Source organism: Myotis lucifugus, unplaced genomic scaffold, assembly GCF_000147115.1.
Source record: "Myotis lucifugus unplaced genomic scaffold, Myoluc2.0 scaffold_18, whole genome shotgun sequence".
NCBI lineage: Eukaryota > Metazoa > Chordata > Mammalia > Chiroptera > Vespertilionidae > Myotis > Myotis lucifugus.
Window position 1 is genome coordinate 3,867,409 of NW_005871066.1, and position 24,134 is coordinate 3,891,542.

The window sequence follows — 24,134 nt, forward strand, 5'->3', positions numbered from 1 at the left end:
ACCCCCACCCCCCCACCCCCCCGCCCACGGGCCCTGATCTGTGTGTGACAGGGTAGAGCCATAACCTCTCCATCCACCTTGCCCCGAGTGTGACAGTGGCGGCGCCCCAACCCCTGATCGGCCCTGCTCTGTGGGTGATAGAGGGTGGCGCCCCAACCCCCCTCCATGGGCCTTGCTCTGTGTATGACAGGGTAGAGCTATAACCTCCCCATTGGCCCTGCCCTGAGTGTGACAGGGTGCAACGCCCCAACCCCCTGATCCGCCCTGCTCTGTGTGTGACAGGGGGTGGTGCCCCAACTCCCCTATCGGCCCTACTCTGTGAGTGACAGGGGGAGCTCCCCACCCCAACTCCCTGATCGCGCCTTGGTCTGTGACAGGGGGCAGCACCCCAACCCCCTGATTGGCCCTGCTCTGTGAGTGACAGGGGGCAGTACCCCAACCCCCTGATTGGCCCTGCTCTGTGCGTGACGGGGTGGCGCCGCAACCTCCCCATCGACCCTGCCTTGAGTGACAGGGGGTGGTGCCCCAATCCCCCAATCGGCCCTACCCTGAGCGTGACTGAGGGTGGCATCGCAACCTCCCGATCCGCCCTGCTCTGTTCATGAGAGGGTGGCGCCCCAACTCCCCAATCGGCCCTGCTCTGAGCCTGACCAGGGCTGCACCTAGGGATTGGGCCTGCCCTCTGCCACCCGGGAGCAGGCCTAAGCCAGCAGGTCCTTATCTCCCGAGGGGTCCCAGACTGCGAGAGGGCACAGGCCGGGCTGGGGGACCCCCCCCAGTGCACAAATTTTTGTGCACCAGGCCTCTATTTGTGATATAAAACACATAGAGACAAAACTGACCAACCTAACCGTTTGAAAATGTACTGTACAGTTACCAATACGCCCGTGGTTATGCCACGGCCCTCTGGGACTTTCCACCTTGCAGAACTGAGGCTCAATAGGGAGCTGAACAGCCTGCCTTTCCCTCCCCTGAGGCCCTCAGGCACCATGCGACTTCCCGTCTCTAATAGTTTGACTGCCTCCTATAGGCGGAATAATGCGGGACACACTTGTCTTCCTGTGACCGGCTTATTCCTCGAGGCATCATGTCCTCAGGTCCGTCCTTATGGTGGAACACTGCAGAACCTCCTCCTTGTGAAAGGCCGGATGGTATTCCCTGTGAACTGTGTGCCGCATACGAGTATTCTTCATCCATCACCAGGGAGGGGCCTCTCTCTGTTCCGATGGGGCCCCAGTGAGCACAGGAGTGCTGGTCGCTGAGCTCTCGGTTCCTTCGCATAGACGCCCAGAGGTGGACCTGCTGGGTCCATGGTGGCTCTACTTTCAATCATTCAAGGAACATCCACACCGCTGTCCACAGCGCAATTCCCATTTCTGCATTAGTACTTGCTTTTCTGTTGTTGCTTTTTCGAACTGGTCATCCTAACCGTGTGAGGCGGCGTCCCCTGGTGGTTTTGACTTGCATTTCCCGATGATGGTGGGCATGTTTCCAGAAGCTCGTTGGCCGTTTGTGTAGATGGTTTTTTAATGGGGTCTGCTTTTGTTGTTGAGTTATTGGGCGTTCTTTGCAAATCCTTCTTCCCCCCATTTATTTATTTATTTATTTATTCATTCATTCATTCATTCATTAATCCTCACTCGAGGATATTTTCCCACTGATTTTTGGAGAGGGTGGAAGGGAGAGTGAAGGACAGAGAGAACAACATGGATGCTCACATCCGTTGGTTGCCTCCCCGCGGCCCCAAACAGGCCGAGGCTTGATCCCCGAACCCTTCAATCCGCAGGCCGACACTCTACCCACTGAGCCACACTGGCTAGGGCGTGCCCTTTATTTTAATTATAAAAATCAGGGCAATTGTTCTATAAACATGATTGAGCTAAAAAGTATTACCCGGGAGCGGATTAGTTACCGGAGAAACAGAAATGAAACCTGGAGATGAGATTTCACCATTTGAACTTGTACTCCTGCTGTCAGTGTCAGGAACCCTTATCAGATACGTGGTTTGGCCGAATTTCCTCACTCCCCGTGGTCCCCTTTTGCCTCGGCTGTCCCAGCGGCGCCGCACCTGGCCACGCTTTACCGCCAACGCCGCTGCGCAAGTCAGGAGGCTGCACCGCGCGGCCTTCTGGGGGTTGTAGTCCAGACCCAGGAGGGTGGCGGTCGCAGAACTTTTTTTCTAATGGACCAGGGTCCGAATGGGATTCCCATTGGGTGGGGCTAGAATGGACTACCGCCTGGTCCTCATTAGCAGAGACTGATAGTTAATACAATTCCCTTTTCAGTGCTTGGCTCTGGGGTAGGCCCACTGGCCGCCTGGGCCTCCGACACAGGCCACGCCCTCCCTTCTTTAGCCTGTCCCCGCCCCTCGGCGCTCGGGGGTGGGGCTTTTCGGCGGGGGCGGGGCTAGCGCCGAGCGGCGGAGGCGGGGCGTCCTGGCCTTTCAAGCTCGCGCTTCTAAGGCCCCCAGCGGCCCGGCGACCTGTTCTTTTCCGCTGGGGAGGCGCACGAGGATCTGCCCATGGATCGGGCGGCCGTGGCGAAGATGGGCGCGGTAGCGAGCGCCAGCGTGTGTGCCCTGGTGGCGGGAGTGGTGCTGGCCCAGTACATATTCACCTTGAAGAGGAAGACGGGGCGGAAGACCAAGATCATCGAGATGGTGAGTGCGGGTACCCGGCGCGCGGGAGAGCGGGAGAGAGGACCCACGGGCTGGAATGCTAGGGGCGCCCAGGGGGACCCGTTCGGGACCCCCGATGGCGGCACTCGGGGCCTTGGTTATGTCTCCCTTTGAAACAGAAAGGCAGCGAAGAGGTGATAAGGAAACAAGCTACCTCCTGCTGCAAAGTCCGTTTCTATAGAGACAAACTGAACAGCTGGACAGATTTCTCCTTCCTTCCCGCATCCCCTGCAAACCCTTGCAACTAATCCAGTTCTAGCAGAGGGGTTGTTTCTGCACCGTGGCTAGGATGAGTTAGATCATGAATAGGTGTGCCTGCTCGGTGGTTAAAAGAATGCAATTAATCCAGTTGGAGTTCAGAACTGTTTGTTTTGTATTTGAATGCTATTTATTTCTTCTTGTCTCAAACCGCCAAGAGGTATCTTTGTGTTCATTTACCCCCAAGCCTCTTGCATGACATTTTCGAAGTCTATTTACAATTTTATTGTAATAGAATGTTTTGAGAACTATTTGAGGAGCATTATAAGGAGTGTTTGCAACAAAGTCAGAGGTTTTTAAAAAAAAAATTAGAGTTCAATAATCAAGACAGGTAACCCACTGAGCTGCATTCCAATGTACTCACTGGAGTATATACTGCAGGTATATTCCAGGTGAACATCTGCAGTCAAATATTTATGACAAATCAGTTGACAGTCTTCGACTTTACTAAATACTAATCATTTTAGGTTCATGTACTACTTAGGATATTTCAGCCTCAGCAATACGTTCTGATGGATCAGATAAACTATTTGGTTGCTTTTTGGCCTCAGGTTGAGTACAGAAATACTTTCCATTAATAAGAGTAAAAAAAAAAAAAAGAAATTAACTCCTTCATGCCTCATATGTCAATAATATTTCTAGGTTTTGCTTATTGCTAACATTAAATTATTCTTGGGTTATTATTTTTTCTCCACTTGTATGCCCACAGCAGAAAGTTTTTATCTCAGACATTTCATTTTGTTTATAGTGCTGTCCAGTGGAGAAAACTTTGGTGGCTTCCTTTTGTCCCAAACCAAGAATTTATTCATGAATATCTTTATGTGACCCAGAAAACTTAATTTTATGTTAGAAAAATATATAATACACATGTGAAAAGAAAACTGATTGTCATACCTTCTGGTGTGTAGTTCTGTCTGTAAAGCTGTGGGTTCGGCTGTTACATCACTTCTCTAAACCAAAAGAGCTAAAAATGAATGCTCTTGCACAATTCCACAGTGAAACCACCATGAACAGTTTGCCACCTTTGGGAAAAAAGAGATCAGGCAATCTTTACATATGCATATGTATACATACTATTATATTCAAATTGTGATATATGGGCTGACTGCTAGTAGCTATTAAAAGGGAAAAAGTCAAAAGAACTTGATGTTTTTAACTTGTAATTTTACTTCTTCAAATGGGATACGCATTTGTTTGGGAATCTGAAGACCTAGATTCAAATCCTGGTTTTATCTCTTGGTCATAGATGTATTTTAGGGGGCATGCTCTGCCCACCTCACCCTCAAAAAACCCCCACCTTAGAGAATCTGAACAAACCCATAGATGCCCAGTGGATATAGCTGAAACTGGTCACAGGTAATGGAACCAGCAGTAATTACCTGCCCACAGTGGGCCTGTCCATAGCTGACTAGGTAAACGAAGGACTTCTGGCACTGGATTTACTAGTAGTAGGATGTACTGCTTTGAGAATTTTTACGTAAGAGACACAGGGAGTTGCTAGTGGGCTGCCCACCCTGCTGCTGAAATGCTCTGTAAGACACCAAGATAGACGGACAGAAGGGAAGTCAGCCACAAGCCAGAGATAAGAGGGGCCCTTTCATGATGTTGCTGTTTTTTTCCCTTCAAGCCTATTTCTTTCTTTATTTTATTGTTTAAAGTATTACAGATGGCACATATGTCTCCTTTTTCCCCCATTGACTCCCCCCCGGCCTCCCTTACCCCACCCCTCCCCCTGCACAATTACTCATCATTTTGTGTGTCCCAAAGACCATGTAGCAGCCAGCCTTACCTATTAATGAAGCTACTTTGGTTAGATTTCTCTTCCTTGCAACCCAAATCTATTTAAGATGATTAATTCATTTATCATAGTCAATACACTTTATTTTTAAATAAACGTTTTATTTTGGAATCATTTTAAATTTACGGAACAATCGAGCAGGTAAGTAAAGTCCTCTTGTACTCCACAAGCAGTGTCCCCTATTACTAACATTATATGGGGCATTTGTTAAAATGAATACTTATTCATATATTTTATTTTGATTTTTTTCTTTCTTTTTTAGGAGTCCCCTTCCCCCTTGTTTATACATTTTAAATATCCATACTTTGTTCAGATTTCCTTTGATTTTGACTAATGTCTTCTGCCCAAGATCCCATTCAGAATAATCACATTACATTTTGTCATCATGTCTCCATATCCCATCTTGGCTGTGACAGTTTCTCAGATTTTCCTTGTGTGTTTTTTTATTTGTTTGTTTTTATATATCTATGACACTATAAGAAATATATAGGTTTGGTGTTTGTCCCAAGTTCCTGGCACACAGCCCATAAAACACTTGGACTCTGGCAAGTGTTAGGAATGCCTCTTGTATGCTAATGAGATGGACTCTGTCATCTGGTAGCCCCAAGAGGTGCCATGTGGGCTGGTTCCCATAAAGATCAAGGCATGATTACAGGACTGGAACTTTCAGTCCCCCCTCGCCCCTTCTGTGGAGGGGAAAAGGGCTGGGTTTGGGCGAATCCTCGCTGGCCAGTGAATTGATCAATCTTGCCTACAAAACAGCCTCCATTAAAACCCCTAACGGAGAGCTGTCAGGTTGGTGGGTCCCTCAAGGTGCTGGGAGGGGGTGTGCTTGGAGAGGGCATGGAGCTCTGCACCCCTCCTCCCATAGCTGGCCCTATGCTTCCCTTCCACGTGGTTGTTCTGACTTGTATCCTCTGTAGTAAACCTGTGACCATCAGTAAAGCACTCTCCTGAGTTGTGTGCCGATTATGGGCCTGAGGAAGGGATTATGGGAACCCTCAAATTTATACCCAATCAGACCTGTGGGTGGGCAGCTGGGACTTGCCGACTGGCATCTAAAGTAAGGGGCAGATTTGTGGGACTGAGCCTTCACTCACTATAAATAGTGTCAAAATTGAATTGGCTGTGGAGTTGAAGTGGTTGGTGCGAAGAAAACCCCCACACATTTGGTGCCAGTGTTGTGTACGAAAACAGTTCAGTGTGAAAACAAAATAATAACAGAATAAAATAAAATAGAAACAGTTCAGTGTGAAGCACAGTTACTTTACTAAATAGCAGCTGCAACTATTATTCCAAAGCACAGTGTCAGCCCCTCTAAAATCATTTTTCCTTATGGACGCTAGTGGGGCATAATTTTAGCCACTGGTCTTATTTTGTTTCACTGTTCTGTCTCCTAAGCTTTCATTGTCAAAATTACTCTTTCTAGCCCAGCTGGTGTGGCTCAATGGTTGAGCATCGACCTATGAACCAGGACGTCACAGTTCGATTCCCTGTCAGGGCACATGTCTGGGTTGCCAGCCCGATCCCCAGTAGGTAGCGTGCAGGAGGCAGCCAATGGATGATTCTCTCTCATCATTGATATTTCTATCTCTCCCTCTTCCTTCCTCTCTGAATTCAATAACAATACTAGTATTTTTAAAAAAACAAAACAAAAAACTACTCTTTCTAATTATCCCCAGAAAAGATGACTTGCAGTTTTTGTAAACTGGATTAAAAAGGTTAAGGTTGCCAAACATGTATATAGAAGTTTATACACATAGAGTTGAATTTTGCACAAATGTGACTGGTCTTCGGGGATGAATGATGATATAATTAAGCCTAAATTCCTTTCTCCCTCCAGTCTCTCTGGGAATCGTGCAGTATTGAGGCCTCCCTCATATCTGTTGTGCATCACTCCTCAGTTTTAACTCACCATTCCAGTCAAGCATGCCTATTCAGATCCGACCAGTTCTCTCCCAGGTACCTCCTCCACTCAGATCAGACCTGGCAGCCAGGTGTGGCTAGTCTCGCCATAAAATCAAAGGTTCTGGAACAAAGGTTGAGCCCTGACTGGAAGTTTCCTCTTGTCAGGCAGAGAAATCCACTTCAACACAGAGCTTAGTCTTTGAAGGGTGAGGCTCTGAGGCTGGGAAATGTAATCAACATTTTCACATTGAATGATACGTGACAACTTTAGTGTTTATACTTGTTTGATTTTTTTTTTACTTGATTGATTTTTATTCGTGGACATTGCTTCCCTATTTTATATTCTCAGATAGCATTTATCTACTTTCAAATTAATTTAGCCTAAATATAAGCATTAACAATAATAAAATTTTCAGGAAATAGTAAGAACTGCAAGTTTTCTTCATGAAAGAAAGACCCTGTACTTGAAACGGAGTAAAAATAAGTGTTAGTGATTAAAAAAGACTGTAGTGTACAAAATTACGTACTAAGCATGGCTTCTAAAGAAGACAGTTATGGGAGAACCTTTACACCATTAAAAATGTGTTTGGGCCCTGGTTGGTGTGGCCCAGTGGTAGTGTACCGGCCCTCAAACTGAAGGGTCATGGGTTTGATTCCCGGTCAAGGGCACGTACCTGGGTTGCAGGTTCATTCCACAGCCCCACTTGGGACACCTGTGAGAGGCAACCAATCAATATGTCTGTCTCTCTCTCACATAGATGTTTCTCTCTCTCCTCCTCCTCCCTCTCTCCCGTCTATCTCTCTAAGGATCAAAGGAGAAAATTACTCAGGTGAGGATTAAATAATAATAATAATAAAATAATGTTGAAGAAGAAGTTATTTTAAAATGGAAAACATGCCGAAACCGGTTTGGCTCAGTGGATAGAGCGTCGGCCTGCGGACTGAAAGGTCCCAGGTTTGATTCCGGTCAAGGGCATGTACCTGGGTTGCGGGCACATCCCCAGTAGGAGATGTGCAGGAGGCAGCTGATCGATGTTTCTCTCTCATCGATGTTTCTAACTCTCTATCTCTCTCCCTTCCTCTCTGTAAAAAATCAATAAAAAAATATATTTAAAAAAAATGGAAAACATTTATTTTTAAATGTATGTGTATAAATATGTTTATGTACACATACGATGTTTGTACGAACTCTTTAGTCTTTTTGGATTATGGCACTTGGCTATCCAAATCTACTTTGACCTCTCAGTAAAATAACTTAAAATTTGGTGTTCTATTGTATTTATTCCAGAGACTAATCTCGAAAATTTAGTGTTATATAGGACAGAAAATGTAATGCCCTTAATATAGCAATAGCAAATTTACCAAGTTTTCCTGTCATTTAAAATTCCATATGCTTAATTTGTGCTTTTGTAGTCATTTTAGAAAGGTGAGAATTTCTTTTTATAATCCAAGATGTTAAAAGGATGCTCTAAAAGTAACTTTTCAATTTAAGGCCCATATATTACTTCTCGGCCTTTGACTAAGATCAAGTGTAGATATCTGTTCTTATCAGTTAAAAATATATATAGTATTTACTGATTTGAGAGAGAGACATCAATTAGTTGTTCCACTTATTTATGCATTCATTGGTTGATTCTTGTATGTGCCCTGACCAGGGATCAAACCTGCAACCTTACGTAACGGGGTAATGTTCTAACCATCTGAGCTACCAGGCAGGGCTGTTCTTATCAGTTTAATATCTGATATGTCCTCTATCTAAGGACAGCATATTAAATGGACTTCTGAAGCAGGGAGATGGAATAGGAGCTTGCTGTGTCTATTCCAAACATCCACCTGGTATTGCAGTACTTTGGGAATGGTGCACCACAAGAAAAAAGAAGAAAAAAATTAAGGCCTATCATTCTTCTGTTTGCTGTTAAAGTAAGTTGGATACAGACCTATAGGAGTTTAAAAGCTAAAATAAATAAGGGATCACAGACTAAGTTACATTCATGGGAAAGAATGGCTTCCTTTGATAGACTATTCAGTAAACAGAAAGCTGGCTGATGAGAACAAACATTTCCAGCCTCCCATATTTACTAAGAGAAATGGAGTTATAATCTTTTTTTTTTTTTAATCCTCACCCGAGGGTATTTTTCCATTGATTTTCAGAGAGAGTGGAAGAGTGAAGAAAAGACAGAGAAAAACACCAATGTGAGAGAAACACATTGATTGGTTGCCTCCTGCCTGTGCCCCAACCAGGACCCAGGCCAGGGAGGAGCCTGCAACCCAGGTACATGCCCTTGACAGGAATCAAACCCAGGACCCTTCCGTCTGCAGGCTCTATCCACTGAGCCAAACCAGCTAGGGCTGGAATTACAATCTTTAATGTAGAGAGATTAAAGGTTTTCTTATAAAAAAGTGGAGTTAAATGAGATGATCTCTAAGATTTCTGAAGATGTGATTTGCATATTGAATAGTCATGATGCAAGGGATGTAATTAAATACAACTTGATTTTCTCTCTAGTGGTCCCTTTAAAATTTATTCAGTGTTTCTCCCTCTTGGTGAAAACTGATAGGTCCATAACTTTTTGCTCACTCTCAGGTAAAAGACTATATATTTTTTTAAAATATATTTTTATTGATTTTTATATATTTTATGGAGTGGAAGGGAAAGGAAGAGAGAGATAGAAACATCAATGGTGAGAAAAAATCATCAGTTGGCTGCCTCCTGCACGTCCCTTACTGGGGACCGAGCCCACAACCCAGGCATATGCCCTGACTGAGAATTGAACCCGTGACCTTTTGGTTCGTGGGTCGACGCTCAACCGCTGAGCCACACCCAGCTGGGCATGACTATATTTTAAGATCACAAGAAATCAGCCTCATTTCTGCCAACAGATATGCCCAGTCTTATCTATTATTCACAATTTCAGTATTAATTTTCATGTGAGACTTCTAGATGGGCATTACTACTGCTCACCGATATTTTTAGTCCTTCTCTCCTTGCAGTTGGGCAAGCTTTCACTACTCTGGCCAATGAATTGTGTCCAGAGATAGTATGAACAGTTCTGAGCCACTGGTGATGAACGGGTGCCCAGTTACCCATATTCTCTCCTTCCGCTGGGGCTAACCCTGAAGCATCATGTTGAGATGGAGTTGACACAGTATCATAGCAGCCTGGAATATCCTGTCATTACATGGAGGACAGCTGCCCCGGAGAGCCATCTGGACCCATGTTGGACTGTATGTGAATGAAAAATAAACTTTTTTGTTAAGGAACTGAGATTTTTGTGTCGTTACAGCACCATAACCTATCCTAATACAGACTTTTCCATCATCCCCAAGCTATGGCTTCTTGCAGGTGGCTTCTCCCCTTCCTACTTAACGGTGGCCCTTGATCTGGGATAGGAGAGGAGGTCATAATCAACCTCTCTCTCTCCCTGCTGCTCCTCCTTCCTCTGCTAGTCTTTGCTTCAGACTTGTGAGTAGTGGGGTAGGAGGAACGGGTAGCATTGAGGAAGGAAAGAAATAAAGGTTCTTATTTGACTGAGTAGGTTTGTGTTCTCTGGGCCTGCAAGATATTTGCAGTTGACTTATCCTTTGTTTGTTTGTTTGTTTGTCCTTATTTTTTTAAATCCTCACTGGAGGATATGTTTATTGGTTTCCAGCAGTTGCCAACCGGTGGTCCGAAGACCACTGGTGGTCCATGAGGTCCGAAAGGTTGGCGAAGGCTGGTTTAAGGAAACCTAAAATTTAGACAGAAGAAGGGAGAGAGGAACATCGATTGGTTGCCTCGCGTACGTCCCCCAACCCTGGACTGAAAGGAAACCTAGGCACATACCTTGACTTGGAAGTGAACCTGTGACCTTTCGGTGCACAGGGCGATGCTCCAACCAAGTGAGCCACACCTGCCAGGGCTTTCTCTTGTCCTTTGACTGCAGCCCCTAAATGTGGCAATGAATATTTTTTTTGCACCTCACTCAGCCTGATTTTTTATATATATATTTTGTATTGATTTTAGAGAGAAAGGGAGAGGGATAGAGAGATAGAAACATCAATGATGAGAGAGAATCACTGATCGGCTGCCTCCTGAACGCCCCCTACTGCCCCCTACTGGGGATTGAGCCCAAAACCCAGGCATGTGCCCTTGGCCGGAATCGAACCTGGGACCCTTCAGTCCACAGGTCGATGCTCTATCCACTGAGCCAAACCGGCTAGGGCTCAGCCTGATTTTTTGAAGTGATCCACTTTTGCTGTTGAGGTCCCTTCCTATCAGGTGGCTCTTTGGGGCTGGACATAAATAGGTTCCTGGCTGGTTCTCTCCTGAGTGACCCCTGCCCAATCTATGGAAAACACTCACTCACCCCTCGCTCTGACAAACTAGGAGTACAGGCACGTTACGACAGACCCCCTTTTTCTTTTGTTTTTTCAAATTTTAGCTTTATTGAGGTATAACTGACAAAATTGTAAGGTACAAAATGCACATTGTGGTCATTTGATACACATTGAAAAAGGATTTCCTCCATCTATAACAGACACATCCATCACCTTACATATTTATCGTGTGTGTGTGTTTTGTTGGTTTTTGTATGTGTGATAACATTTAAATTCATAAAAACATTTGCTAAATTCTCTTAGCAAATATTAAATTGTCTTAGCAAATATCGATTATGCAATATGGTGTTATCAACTGTAGAAAATACAGAACTCTTCACAATGGAGTCCTACCTTTCTGTAGCGTGGGTTGGGCAAATACATTTTAAGTTCTCCAAGTGACCCCACCAAAGGCCCCACTTGCTAGCCTCGTGAGAAGGTCATCTTAATGAACCGCCCCGCGAAGAGCTCTTTATGAATGCCATCTTCCTTCATGTTTTTCATCCCTTTTTGTTCTTTAAGTGTGTGAGGGCCCTAGGGTCATGAACCCAGTTCTCTCTGTTTCCTTGTTAAATAGTCTGCACCTTTCCAGCTGGTGTGGCTCAGTGGTTGAGCGTTGACCCAAGAACCAGGAGGTCACAGTTTGATTCCTGGTCAGGGCATGTGCCTGGGTTGCAGGCTCAATCGCCAGTGTGGGGTGTGCGTGCAGGAGACAGCTGGTCAATGATTCTCTCTCATCATTTAAAAAACATTTTTTTGCATATTTATATTGATGAGAGAGAATCATTCATTGGCTGCTTTCTGCAAAACCCACACTGGGAATCGAGCCCACAACCCAGGCAGGTGCCCTTGACTGGAATCGAACCTGGGACCCTAGTCGATGCTTTATCAACTGAGCCACATCAGCCAGGGCTCGCTCATCATTGATGTTTCTATCTCTCTCTCCCTCTCCCTTCCTCTCTGAAATTAAAAATAAAAATACAATTAAAATTAATAAATAAATATTGGTTCCAAAATTGAGCCTAAACAGGAAGTTTCAGAATTTAACATCCTCTTAAGTCTAACATTTTAAGAAATATTTTTCTGGTGTCTCCCTTTGTTAGGGTCCGAATTGTGTTCCACCTAAATTCAAAAATGCAAGTGCCAACCCTCATTGCCTCAGATATAATCCCATTTGGAAATAAGGTCTTTAAAGAGAATTTTTTACCCAAACTGTAAGAGAACATGTATTGGGTAAATTAACAGAGATAGAACAAGTAATTCCTAGAAGAAATGGGCTTTGCAAAAATGTTCTAGACGTAAAGGAAGGGCCCTTGGAGTTTGGGAGTGGGGAAGCTAATGGTCAAGTGCTGGGGAGTGAGGGGGGTGGGGAAGGGAAATGGAGAGGCAGAGGGAAAGCAAGGGCTTACTTGGCAGTGATGTTTTGGGAAAAGCTTGCCCTGCAATTTCAGAAGTGGCCAAAAAGCCAGTGAGATTTGGCATATTCACATTATTGCTTCGTATTGTGGAAATAGGACAGTTCATGACATCAAAAAATTGGTTGTGTAGATGGTTTCTTATCCATAATGTTAAAGCAAGGAGAAAAGAAAGCTTGAGAATTGTGCCATTTAAGGAGTGTTCAGTAGGAAAACAGCTGTCAGAGGGGGAATACAGGAAGTGATTCCAAAAATAGGGGCAGAATTAACAGTGTCAGACTGCAGAGGTCACAAGTTGGCCCGAAAAGCTCTTGTGGCCGTGGCTTGAGCAGCCACTGGGAGAACAGTGGAGGAAACTACACAGTGATTGTTGAGTATAAGAAATCCTTGTATTGAGGGCACGTGTTTCATTTTGTTTTGTTGTTGAATGGTTGGCATGTGGACCTGATTGTAGGCAGAGGAGCAGTGAAAAGCAAGTGATTAAAGATGTAAGAGAGGGCCCTGGCTGGCTCAGCTGCTTCGAGCAGTGGTCGGCAAACTGCGGCTCGAGAGCCACATTCGGCTCTTTGGCCCCTTGAGTGTGGCTCTTCCACAAAATACCACGTCCGGGCGCGCATGTACGGTGCAACTGAAACTTCGTGGCCCATGCGCAGAAGTCGGATTCTAGGCTCTAGGGGATGTGGAACTGTCTCTAGAAGTCCCCCAACCAGTTAAATTTGTCATTTCTAATTTAAACACATCTCAGCTATTTATGGCTTCCTTGTGAACATCCAGTGTTACTCCTTAAATAGCTGGGGCTGTTTTTGAAACCCAGTGTAGCATGTTTCCTTCCTAGTGGTGAACTTCTAAAACACTTCCTCCTTTCTTCTATCTTAAGATAGTACTGTATCAGATGTCCTCCCGGCACTATAACTAAGAAAGTGGGAAGTATTGAGCCTGTACTTAGAAAGTGTGTGTATATAGGGGCGGGGGGAACCAAGACTAACTGCTTTAGTGGATTAAACTAGCATGATCACTTAGGCTTTTAAAATATCTCTATAGCTCAACTTCTATGTAATTTGTGCCAGTACTCAGATTTATGACCTTGTAGGACCTGTGTTGAATTCCTGATTTGTCTTACAAAGCATATTTCCTCAACTCCTGTGGCATTTCCTGATGATTCCTCAAACTTTAGCAATCTATGTACTGTCTTGCATTGTTTGCTGTGTATGTGCTTTTAAGAGTCTGAATTGGTACATATTTCGTGGTCTTTCTGTTTTATTAATTGCAGCTGAGAGAAACAGAGACCCCAAACAGTGGCTCCAATACACAACACAGATTTTATTTTTGTAAGTTAATGAGAAGTTCAAAAAGTAGGCAGTTGTTGGTGTTAATTGGAGGGTACGAGGATATCAAGGCTGAAGTCTTTGGTGTTTTCTGAGCTTTTCTTGGGGTCATGCGATGGCTGACCCTAGCCAACGTATCTATATTTTCAGGCGGCAGGAAGGAAGGAGGAAACCTATTTCAAGTAAAGCAGAACTTTCTCCTTACATGTCATTGGAGAGAACAGTCACATGGCCACCCCAACTGTAAAGGAAGCTGAGATTTGTTGTTCTTGAGCAAATTGCCATCTCTGACAAAATTGAGGTCCTATCAGTAAGAAAGCAAGTGAGAGTGTATGCTAATTCGGCACTTAGCAGTCTGCCACACTACACCATAGTGTCTATCTTGTTGACTTAATATTTGATCAAGAGAAAACACATGTATATAATCTAATATTACTGGTGGTCAGTTGGCTGGTAGAAAAATAGAGCATCCCAGCTAGTTCAAATACTTGGTACTACAGCAGAAAAGAATTCAAATTCAGAATAGTTCTGCTCTTCTGGCCGCCCCAAGATTAAAGATTTATCCATTCCCACCTAAATTGTCTAGATCTTAAATAGTTCTTGAGACCTGGCCCCTGCCTTCATACATGTGAATCAGATGTAGAGGCTGGTCTCCCAAGTAAATGTGAAACTAGCTTAACAGCTAGAGTCCTAACAGCACTTTCAAGGTATCAATAAAAGGCGACGTGGATTTCAAAGGAATAGGAGATGACGTTGTGTCATATTTAATGGATGCGGTGGTATTTGAAGGGTACCAATTCTGATTGGTTCAGTTTGAATAAAATGTTTTGTAAAGTAAGGGAAATACATTAAATTCTTAATATTGGCCAGAACCGGTTTGGCTCAGTGGATAGAGCGTCGGCCTGTGGACTCAAGGGTCCCAGGTTCGATTCCGGTCAAGGGCATGTACCTTGGTTGCGGGCACATCCCCAGTGGGGGGTGTGCAGGAGGCAGCTGATCGATGTTTCTCTCTCATCGATGTTTCTAACTCTCTATCCCTCTCCCTTCCTCTCTGTAGAAAATCAATAAAACATATTAAAAAAAAATTCTTAATATTGGCAAAGACTATATCCAGGATCATCTTGAATCTCCAGATCTGCAAGTATGGAAATGTTTATTCCGGGCAATGACTTTGGCCTTTGAAGTCGCATTTGTCATGTTTCCTGTGTATCATCCTCATACAGCAAGTTAACCCCATGAAAAGTTCGGCTTCTTTTCTAGTAAGCCATTTTTAGGTTAGCTGGAACAGTTAGGACGTTAACCTAAAATTAAAATGCCAAAATAAGAGGCAAGGAGCATTTATTTGAAACTTAACATAATACCTAATTGGGAAAGCACTGATCCAGGCAGAAGCCCAAGACTGTTGGGGTTAGGAGACAAAGGCAAGAGGTGTTTATGAGAAAGGGAGAGGGATCAATTACACCAAGAGAAGAAAGACATTTCTGTTTGTAGAGAATCGAACAGAGTGACGCTAATGCTAAATAATGTTTTTAATTTTCAGTTCTGCTGTCATCAGGTAAGTCATAATATCTGCTTTCTTGTTATCTTTGTTAACAGTTCTTTGGGGAATAATGCTGCTTTAGGCCCAGTCCAAAGGTTATTTTGCCTGTTTCCATATTCCAAAGGTCTGAGGAGTAAGAATGCAAGGCACTTCCTCTGAGGTGGCAGCTCCGGTTCCATTTTAAAGGGTTCTGTTGGCGTACTTTTCCTACTGTTTTATGACTTGTTTTCTTTTTGTTGTGAATGCATTTACATAACAGATGGAGACATGCTTGAACTGGACACTAGGATTTTTTTTTTCTTCCTTTCTGGATACTAGTATTTTTAATTTGTCTAAAAATTCTCCTCTCTGGCTAAAAGCCTGAATAGCCTTAAATGCTTTTACTTTCTTCATTTGCGTTACCAACGGGAACCATTGATGCAAGGGGATGAACAGTATCCTCTCTCCCCCGCCCCGCCCCCCCAGTAGGGCTATTTTTTACAATCTCATAAGTGCTGACTGACTTTATAAGCCATGACAAAGGTGGGCAAACCTTACATTTTGAAGTATAAGACCCCATGTGCTAGTATTGAAGTACACCAGCGGTTCTCAGTGCTCCTAGCCAGCATCAGCATCTTGGGGGAAATTGTAAGATACACAAATTCTCTAGCTCTACTCAAGATTTACTGAATCCAAAGCCGACCTGGGCGGGGCCCAGCTCTCTGCTTCAGCCTGCCCTCTGTGTGATTCTGATGCTTGCTAAAGTTGGAGAACCATTGAAGCAAACAATTCAAATCCTTACCTCCAGCAACATGACAAATTTTACAAGTCACACAACTTCAGGAAGATTGCTGACAAATAGTCAAAAATGGGTCAGCCAAACAATGACTGTGTAAAGAAAGCTGATAAGGGTTTAGAAAAATGGGCACTTTCATTCCTCAGTTGGAGGCGGTTTACATTAGCTAAATAAATTATAGTGACGGCTAAATGATGGGGCATTTGAATAACAAGATATTGTACAGCCCGGCCAATGTGGTTCAGTAGTTGAGTGTCAACCTATGAACCAAGAGGTCACCAGTTTGATTCCTGGTCAGGGCACATGCCCCAGTAGGGGTTGTGCAGGAGGCAGCCAATCAATGATTCTCATCATTGAGGTTTCTATTTCCCCCAAAGAGTAAATCTGCATGAATTAACATTTTTAAAGGCTCAAAAGAGAGTAACCAGAGGAAAAAAAACAAAGTGTAGAACAGTTATGGTCCCGAAAGAGACAACACCCAAGGAATGACATATGATTGTATATCATTGGAAATTTGGGGGGAAACCACACAAGAAGCTCTTTATAGTTTTTTCCTTTAACAACACAAGTTTATTAACATGTATATGTCAACTGTAAAGAATTTTCATAAGACTATTTTTGAGCCAAAACTGAATTAAGGAAGAAATGTAAAGAAAATTACATGAGGGTGGGAGAAAGGGAGGCAAGGAGGAGATTACAGGAGAGTTAACAAAATTATGTGCTCTCTAGAGGATGATTATGCTTCTTCTGAAGGTTCTTTAACTTCGGGCAAAGATAAATAAACCTCTTACTAGGCAAGGTTTAGGCCTCGGGTGTGACTACCCAAGGTGGCCTGCGCAGTTAGGAATTTGTGATCAGATCATCCTGGGAGGTTATTTTCCATAGAACCCCCCTATTTTGTCCACATGTACATGGGAGATACCTGTGGGAAAATGAGTAACTCTCTTAGTGGCTTAGAAGTATGCCATCTACAGTTAAGACAAAAGAGAGAAGGGCATGGGGGAGGCCTGTTATGAGGTAGGGGGGATGAAATGTATGGTGAAGTGAGTACAGCCCATATGCAGATTTACGTCGGCGCTTCCCCGCTGGTAATGTGGAATCATGTCCAGTTAGCCCTCTTTTGTTTGCTTTTAAAATAACTCAGGCATCACGATATGTAGAGCTATTGAGTTGAGAGGCATATAAATAACCCTGAATCCTATTTTAACCCTTATTTTCCTTTAAGTAGAGGTTATACTTCATATCTTTGGTAAAATAATTAATTTGAAATCTAATTACCATGGTAGGTTTTCCCCCTTGAAAAGGCAATCTGGGCAAGCTATACAATTCTGTGTTTTTGTCAGCAGGTGGCAGAGTTCTCTCTTTGCTCTGTATGGCACAGGGCTACATTCCTAAGTTAACTTTCTTGTTTATGCACTTTTGTTTACTCTCTTGGTGTTGCTTCAACCTATCTATCTGTACAATATAAACCACCTGGCAAGGAGACAACTCTGAGATGTCCCAAATTAAGTTACAGCAGGCCAGAGACCAAAAAGGGGTTATCAGTTCACAACTGCAGGGCAACACCAACAAAACACTGCCCACACTCCTGAGTGTACATTGGAATTTTGGATTATTTTCAGGTGGCTATTTCACGAATGTCTAAAAGAGAAAATAGCCAGGTGCTGTCAAACCCCAGGAGCCTCTCCTTCTCGAATTTTCCAATCTCCTGCCCACAGCTAATCCAAGTAGCAACACTTCTTCCTTACGAATCTATGTGCCTATCTCAGAACTAGCCGTACTGTGCTCCATCCTCCTCCATCCCCTTTTTGTCCATAGCCAATGTGAATTGTTTCAGAACAACTTACCTGTTGTATAGAAACTTCTGCCAACGCCCGGATGATGGACATGCTCGCCTTCCCTCACCCCCACCCCCACCCCCGCCATGCTGCTGGCAGTTTAGACGCCAGGCCCCAGGACCTGCCTTCTGTTTCTTGCTACCAACGGCCTAATAAAAACCTTTCTTTGAAAAAGAATTTCAGCCGTGGAAATTAAAATTTTGTTTGAATGTCATACTTGCGTTAAAGTCAGTGCTGTTTATCAATTCCTTACATGTTGTTTGTCTTCCTCATTTTCAAGGTCCTAGTCATGACAAGATTGCTTAGGATTGCTTAAAATGTTTGGCAACTTCCCGCTGATAAGTACGTGGAAGTAGACAAAGTCACGTGTGGGTTCCCATCCTTCCTGCCCCCATTTTATCTGCCCGGCAGACTCATCTTGGCACAGTCCTCTCGTTTGTCTCACACCAAGTGCCCCAGTTAGGGTCTGAGTTCAGAGTCTTGTCATTTAAAAAAAAATCATCTATTCTTATACAGTTTCCCCCCAGGAGCAATTTGTCAGTTTATCCAGAACCATTAGGGCTCTAAGGGAATGAGACCCTGGATTGATTCGGGTGGAGGGAGCCAGGGAAAGTCAGAGAACCTCAGCATTATAGAATAACGAAGTGTTAGAAACTGGAAACCCACTAGGTTATCTTAAGAAAAAACTGGGCCACACTGGGATTAGGACTAGAAAACAATTAGAAGTGGGTTCCCATTTTAATTTGGCCTATTATCCAGGAACCAGGAAACAGGAAGTAAAATTTTGGGCCAACTACACAGCCCAGCTGGCAGGTGTTGTACTCATCTATGAATGTGCCTCGGAACTGGCCAGGCACAGCAGTGCCCGACTCCCGCTCTCTGAAGCTGGTTGGTGAAGCAGACTTCCCAGCAGGGATGAGAATTCCTTCTCGAGTGAAGTGTTCTTGTGTTGCTCTCTTTCAACACTTTGTCTTTCCCAGCTAATGAAATACTTGACTTTCTTTTGTCTTTTGTGCATCCCCTCTAATACACTGACAACAAAACAGATCATGTGCTTCACTGTGGATTCCCAAAAAGTTACTCACGGGGTCCACACGCGTGGATTTCCAGTCCTGTGACTCAGCTTTAGGGAAGTTTTAGTAATTAAGGACTCAAAAACTAACTAACTAACTACATAAATAAATAAATATAATTAAGGGCTCACGAGTACCTGAATTAAGATCCAGATTTTTGTAAGGAGTTTGCCTGTTTTATTTATGTATATTAAGCTCCATCTCCCCTTTGATCCTCTTTTTATTTCTGATGTAAAAATAAATAAATCTAGATAAGGAAAAAGAGGCTGTCTGCAATTTTACCACCTTAAAAACAAAACAAAATAAAAGAAAAAAACATATTTTAATAATTGTACTTACTACTTTCTTTTCTACGTATATAAATATTAAGTATTATTTTTCCCAAAAGGAGATCATATTCTAACATTGTTTTTAACAAGATTATTCACTTATTAATTTGTTTCTCAGTAATACATTTATACTTCTTTTAATAACTATTATGTTACTTTAGGTTATTGTACCCTATATGAATATCACAACTTATTTTGTTTTTGTTTGTTTTTTTACTTTTTATCACAACTTCTTTAGCCAGTGTCTTCATTGTGCAACATGGTTGTCATTATGAGACATGCTGGATCCACGAACAGTCGTACAGCAGCTGTGCGTGCCTGTGGCTGTTGGCCTGGAATTACTGGGTCAGGAGTGTGTGCACATCTAAGGAATGTGCCGCCAGGTTACACTGCGGGAAGGCGGTCCCATTTACATTGCCACCAGCCTGTGTTCAGTGCTTCGCTCCCTGTTTTCCTGGGAATAGGCATCACTTTTTCCTCCTCTTTCCAACTGATCGTTACTTCTAAGATGTCAGTTACTTTTGAAGTTGAACTTTTAAAAAGACTTGGCCATTTATTTTCTTCTTTCCTGAACCGTAGGAGTTCTCGGTGTGATTTGCAAAGGCTCTTTATAAGGTGACTGTAACCACAAGAGCATGGCAGAAACACGCTGTCCGGGGCTTTCTGTTTGTACTCCCATTTCTGAGCAATCTGAACGGGACCCTCCTCTTCAAGCCTTCACAGTGTGTCTTCGGAATGTTGTGCACTTGGCTCCTCATTTACACATCGTGACTTCATCCTGTAGCCAGATGGGAGGGGAATATAGCATGTTGTTTGAATGTTTGTGTAAGTTACTCATTGGTTTACCCTCCCAGATATAGAATGAGAAAGGCAACTACAGAAAAAAAAAAAAAGGCAGGTATGATTTTGTAGATAATTTCTGTTTTAGGGTCATAAGCATGACTTAACATATGCCATGTTCATTTCTTTCAAAGAGGCGGTAGCATTATATATGTTCACTTTCTTATATTTTGAGACATGTAAGTTTCTTTAAAAAATTGATTTTATTTTTTAAAATAAATTTTTATTGATTTCAGAGAGGAAGGGAGAGGGAGAGATAGAAACATCCATGATGAGAGGGAATCATTGATTGGCTGCCTCCTGCATGCCCCCTACTGGGATCCAGCCCACAACCGGGGCATGTGCCCTTGGCTGGAATCGAACCCCAGACCCTTCAGACCGCAGGCTGACGCTCTATCCACTGAGCCAAACCAGCTAGAGCTAAAAATTGATTTTAGAGAGGGAGGGAGACAGAAACATCGATGTGTGAGAGAAACATTGCGGTTGCCACCCACATATGCGGCCCATCCAGGACCGAACCACAACCTAAGTATGTGCCCTGACCAGGAATTGAACTGGGATCCTTCCATGCATGGCACAACGCACAGCCAACTGAGCCACACCAGCCACAGCGGAGCATGCAATTTTAATTTAAAAAATAATCTTTATTTTCTTCTGGGTGTGTGATATAATCATTACAGAAAACACCAAAGAATACGAAGAAAATGCAATCACTTGTGACCCTATCCTTCCTCTGTAATGCTTGTTGATTCTTAGAATATATTTGATATAAAAAAGTATATTCTTCAGTTTCTTTTAAAACCTATGAGCATTTTCAAAACCTTATGATTTTTAAAACTTAAGTTATCACCCACTGCTCTTCCATATAATTCTTTGCTATATTTTCTTACATCGTCAGTAGCAACGTCATTATTAGTTTATGCTCTCAAAAAGGATATTTTTTCCATTTTCCACTGATTTTAGAGAGAGTGGAAGGGAAGGGGGAGAGAGACACACACACACATCTGATTGCCTTTCACATGTGCACAGAATGGAGCCGGGGTAGAACCTGCAACCCAGTTACATGCCCTTGACGGGGAACTGAACTCAGGACCCTTTGGTGTGCAAGCCAGCGCTCTATCCACTGAGCAACACTGGCCATGGCTTACCTTATTATTTTTTAAATGAGTTTATCTAGCAAAAAGGGGGTAGTAAATTAAGTCTTGTACTCTACATTTAAATGTATTGGATATACCATACTAATACTGAAAAAAAAGCTTAAATAGAATAACCTTTTGCCATTTTTAATATAACCCATATCAAAATAGCAATCCTAAACAATACTATTTCTTTTTCAACAGACAGAATACCAACTGTGTGATGTGGAAAGAGTCCAAAATTAAACAAAGTTTTTCATCTTGTTCCATTCCAGGCACAAAGATTCAGATATAAAATGGAAACAATTTCAGTCCTAAGAACACAGTGCTTTTGAGGAAAGGAGAGCTAAGAAAGACTCCCTGCATTGATGATACTGTCTTACATCCAGTTTTCTTGAACTTGACCTTCCTATTGCCACAATGTCATTTACTTCTGGAGTTTAGATTCCAGAATTTATTACTTTTAAAAAGAAAATAAAAATTACATAGACTACCTTCAAGAACTTTATTTGCAAAAAAAATAATTTTATTTGAGTTTCTGAAAATTAAATTAGTCCCTCTTAGATTTCCGCACGGAGTTTTTAAGAAATGCATTGAGATCAGAACCGTGGGTTTCCCTCCGTTTGTCCATGTGCGTCGATTCACACATGCAGCAGTCAAGGTCAGCAGCAGTCACCCAGGCAGAAGACGTTTTGGGAGTGATTTTCCATGAGAAAAACGTATGAGAAAGTCTTTCTTTGTTGTCTATTTTCCTAAAATGTAATACTGTATTGTCTCATCTTTGTTTTTGATCCTTAAACATTTTAAACCACATTCAAATAAGCATCTAGAGCAGCTTGTTTTAATTTTGTTTTGAAGAGTCACCATGTTGAAGGTAGTTGACTGGTCTCAGAAGAGTTCTAAGAAAAGTCTGATACCTAGACCGGTGTTTTGTTGTTGTTGTTGTTGTTTTGTGGTTTTTTGGGGGGTTTTTTTTAGACTGGTGTTTTGCATTTTTAAAAAAACCAAACATCTTCCTATTGACATCATGCAGCAATTAGCAGGAACAACTTTTGCAAGAGTCCCTATAGAGTATTGATCTCACCTCCTACTGAATTGTCTTCCTTATATGGCTTTATTGTTTTGTTTGGAATAACTTCCTAGGGTGTCAGTCAAGTTCATATTGAAGTTTAAAAATACATTGGATGTAATGAACATCATAAACTGATGAACAGAAATAGATACAGAGACAAAGAAGCATTGAACAGACTGTCAAACTACAGCAGGAAGGCAGGGCAGGGTTGGGAGCGGGTAAGAGATCAACCGAAGGACTTGTATACATGCATATAAGGATAACCAATGGACACAGACACTGGGGGGGGGTGGCGGGGGGGTGAGGGCATTTTGGGGGGGGGGGGTAGGGGAGGCCGGGGGGAGGTCAATGGGGGAAAAAGGAGACATAGGTACTACTATATGTAATACTTGAAATAATAAAAAAAATACATTGGATGGTCGAATGATAATTGGATTATGGTAAACTGAATTACTAGTTAAATCTTAGATTGAATTATTGAGAAATAATACAGGTTTTACGTGGGGTTAGGAAATGATTTCTTTCACATATAATTTAATTAGTGTAATAATTTACTTCCCTATCCCAAGATTAAAGGCAAAATGAATCAAGCAGTGAATAAGTAATTAAGGTTTAAATGGATAGATTTGATTTTCTCTGGGCTCTTTTGTTTTTTTCATATTTTCAAAAACTAGAGAAAGGTTTTGCTGGCAAAATACGAAGTGATTGCCTATAGGTTTTTAAGTTGACTGAATCGTTGTCAGTCTCTAAAAGGTAACTGGTCTCTCAGAAGTACAGACGGGTAGCCCTTTCTCCATTGATGAATACAGTTTCGGTGTCACGAGGGGAGAAAAACCTTCCGAACCTTGGAGTCGTGTAGAGGTCCTTCGGCATGTCGAGTTCAGGTTAGAGTTTGCGTTAGGAGGGGTACACGGGTGGTTTCGGTTTTTATGACAATGAGTAAAGAAACTCCAAGGCAACAGGGCCCAGAGATGAAAGTCCACTCTGCTTCCCTCTGGATCCTTTCTTTATATCCCTTCTAAAAAAAGTACCTACAGCTATTTGAAGCAAAGTTCATTTTCTTTTGTTCAGTGTCTTGCCTCTATCCTTTTCTGTGGCACCGTTTCCAAACATTCTTTTTTTTTTTTTAGACACAAAAAAAGTATTTATTGTTATGCCATCAAATTTTCCCCCATTGCCACCTGCTTCATTCAGTTCTTGTCACCTCATTGTAGTCCTTTGAATAGGTTATACTTTTCTGTGTTTCTAGTTTCTTTTTTTTTTTAATTTCTTTATTGGTTAAGGTATCCAAACATTCTTATTTGTAAACATAGCTAGCCCTCTCGTGTAATTGTTATGTCTATTATTGCCTAGAAACAGCATATCCTGTGAGAAATAAAAGTGTTACAGCTCTTGTACATAAGTTACATAAGTAATGAGTGACTCAACACCTCTCCAAACCTTAGATTCCTTATCTATCAAAAAGGGGGAATTATTACCTTTCTCTTAAGGCTATGCTCATTAAAATAAATGAGAGGGTGCGTGCTTCTGGGACTCTGGCACCCAGGAAAGAAAGTGCTAGAAGAGTGTTGGTCCCCCCTGGGGACAGTCCACCAGACATACCGTTGCACGCCGCTGCATGTACACTTACGGGGTGGAACTAGAAGGCAGCAGCCCCCTGTAGGCAGGAGGCAGCTCACACACCCCCTCGTCTCACTCTCCTTTGACTAGCAGGTGGAACCCCAGCAAAGCCAGAATCATCGTCTACCCTTAGGGACCACAATGGCCCTCCTGATAAGATCGTAGCCATCTTTC

The 24,134-nt window shown here is 42.8% G+C and overlaps 1 protein-coding gene and 2 pseudogenes across 6 annotated transcripts in view; all 3 read left to right on the forward strand.

Annotated features, from left to right (window-relative positions):
- Window positions 1-2,443: 2,443 nt before the first annotated feature.
- NT5C3A (5'-nucleotidase, cytosolic IIIA) overlaps window positions 2,444-24,134 on the forward strand; it is a 51,067-nt gene continuing 29,376 nt past the window's right edge. For 2 of the 6 annotated variants that reach the window (XM_023751046.1, XM_023751043.1), the window contains exon 1: window positions 21,966-21,987. In XM_023751046.1, the coding sequence (XP_023606814.1) occupies window positions 21,977-21,987 (11 nt within the window). In that variant the 5' untranslated portion in view covers window positions 21,966-21,976. Of the gene's footprint in view, window positions 2,660-21,965; window positions 21,988-24,134 lie in introns of those variants that run through there. The other 4 variants (XM_023751045.1, XM_023751041.1, XM_006085339.3 and 1 more) reach the window with 4 other exon arrangements.
- LOC111825254 lies at window positions 8,142-8,316 on the forward strand (annotated as a pseudogene).
- Window positions 8,334-8,510, forward strand: LOC111825253 (annotated as a pseudogene).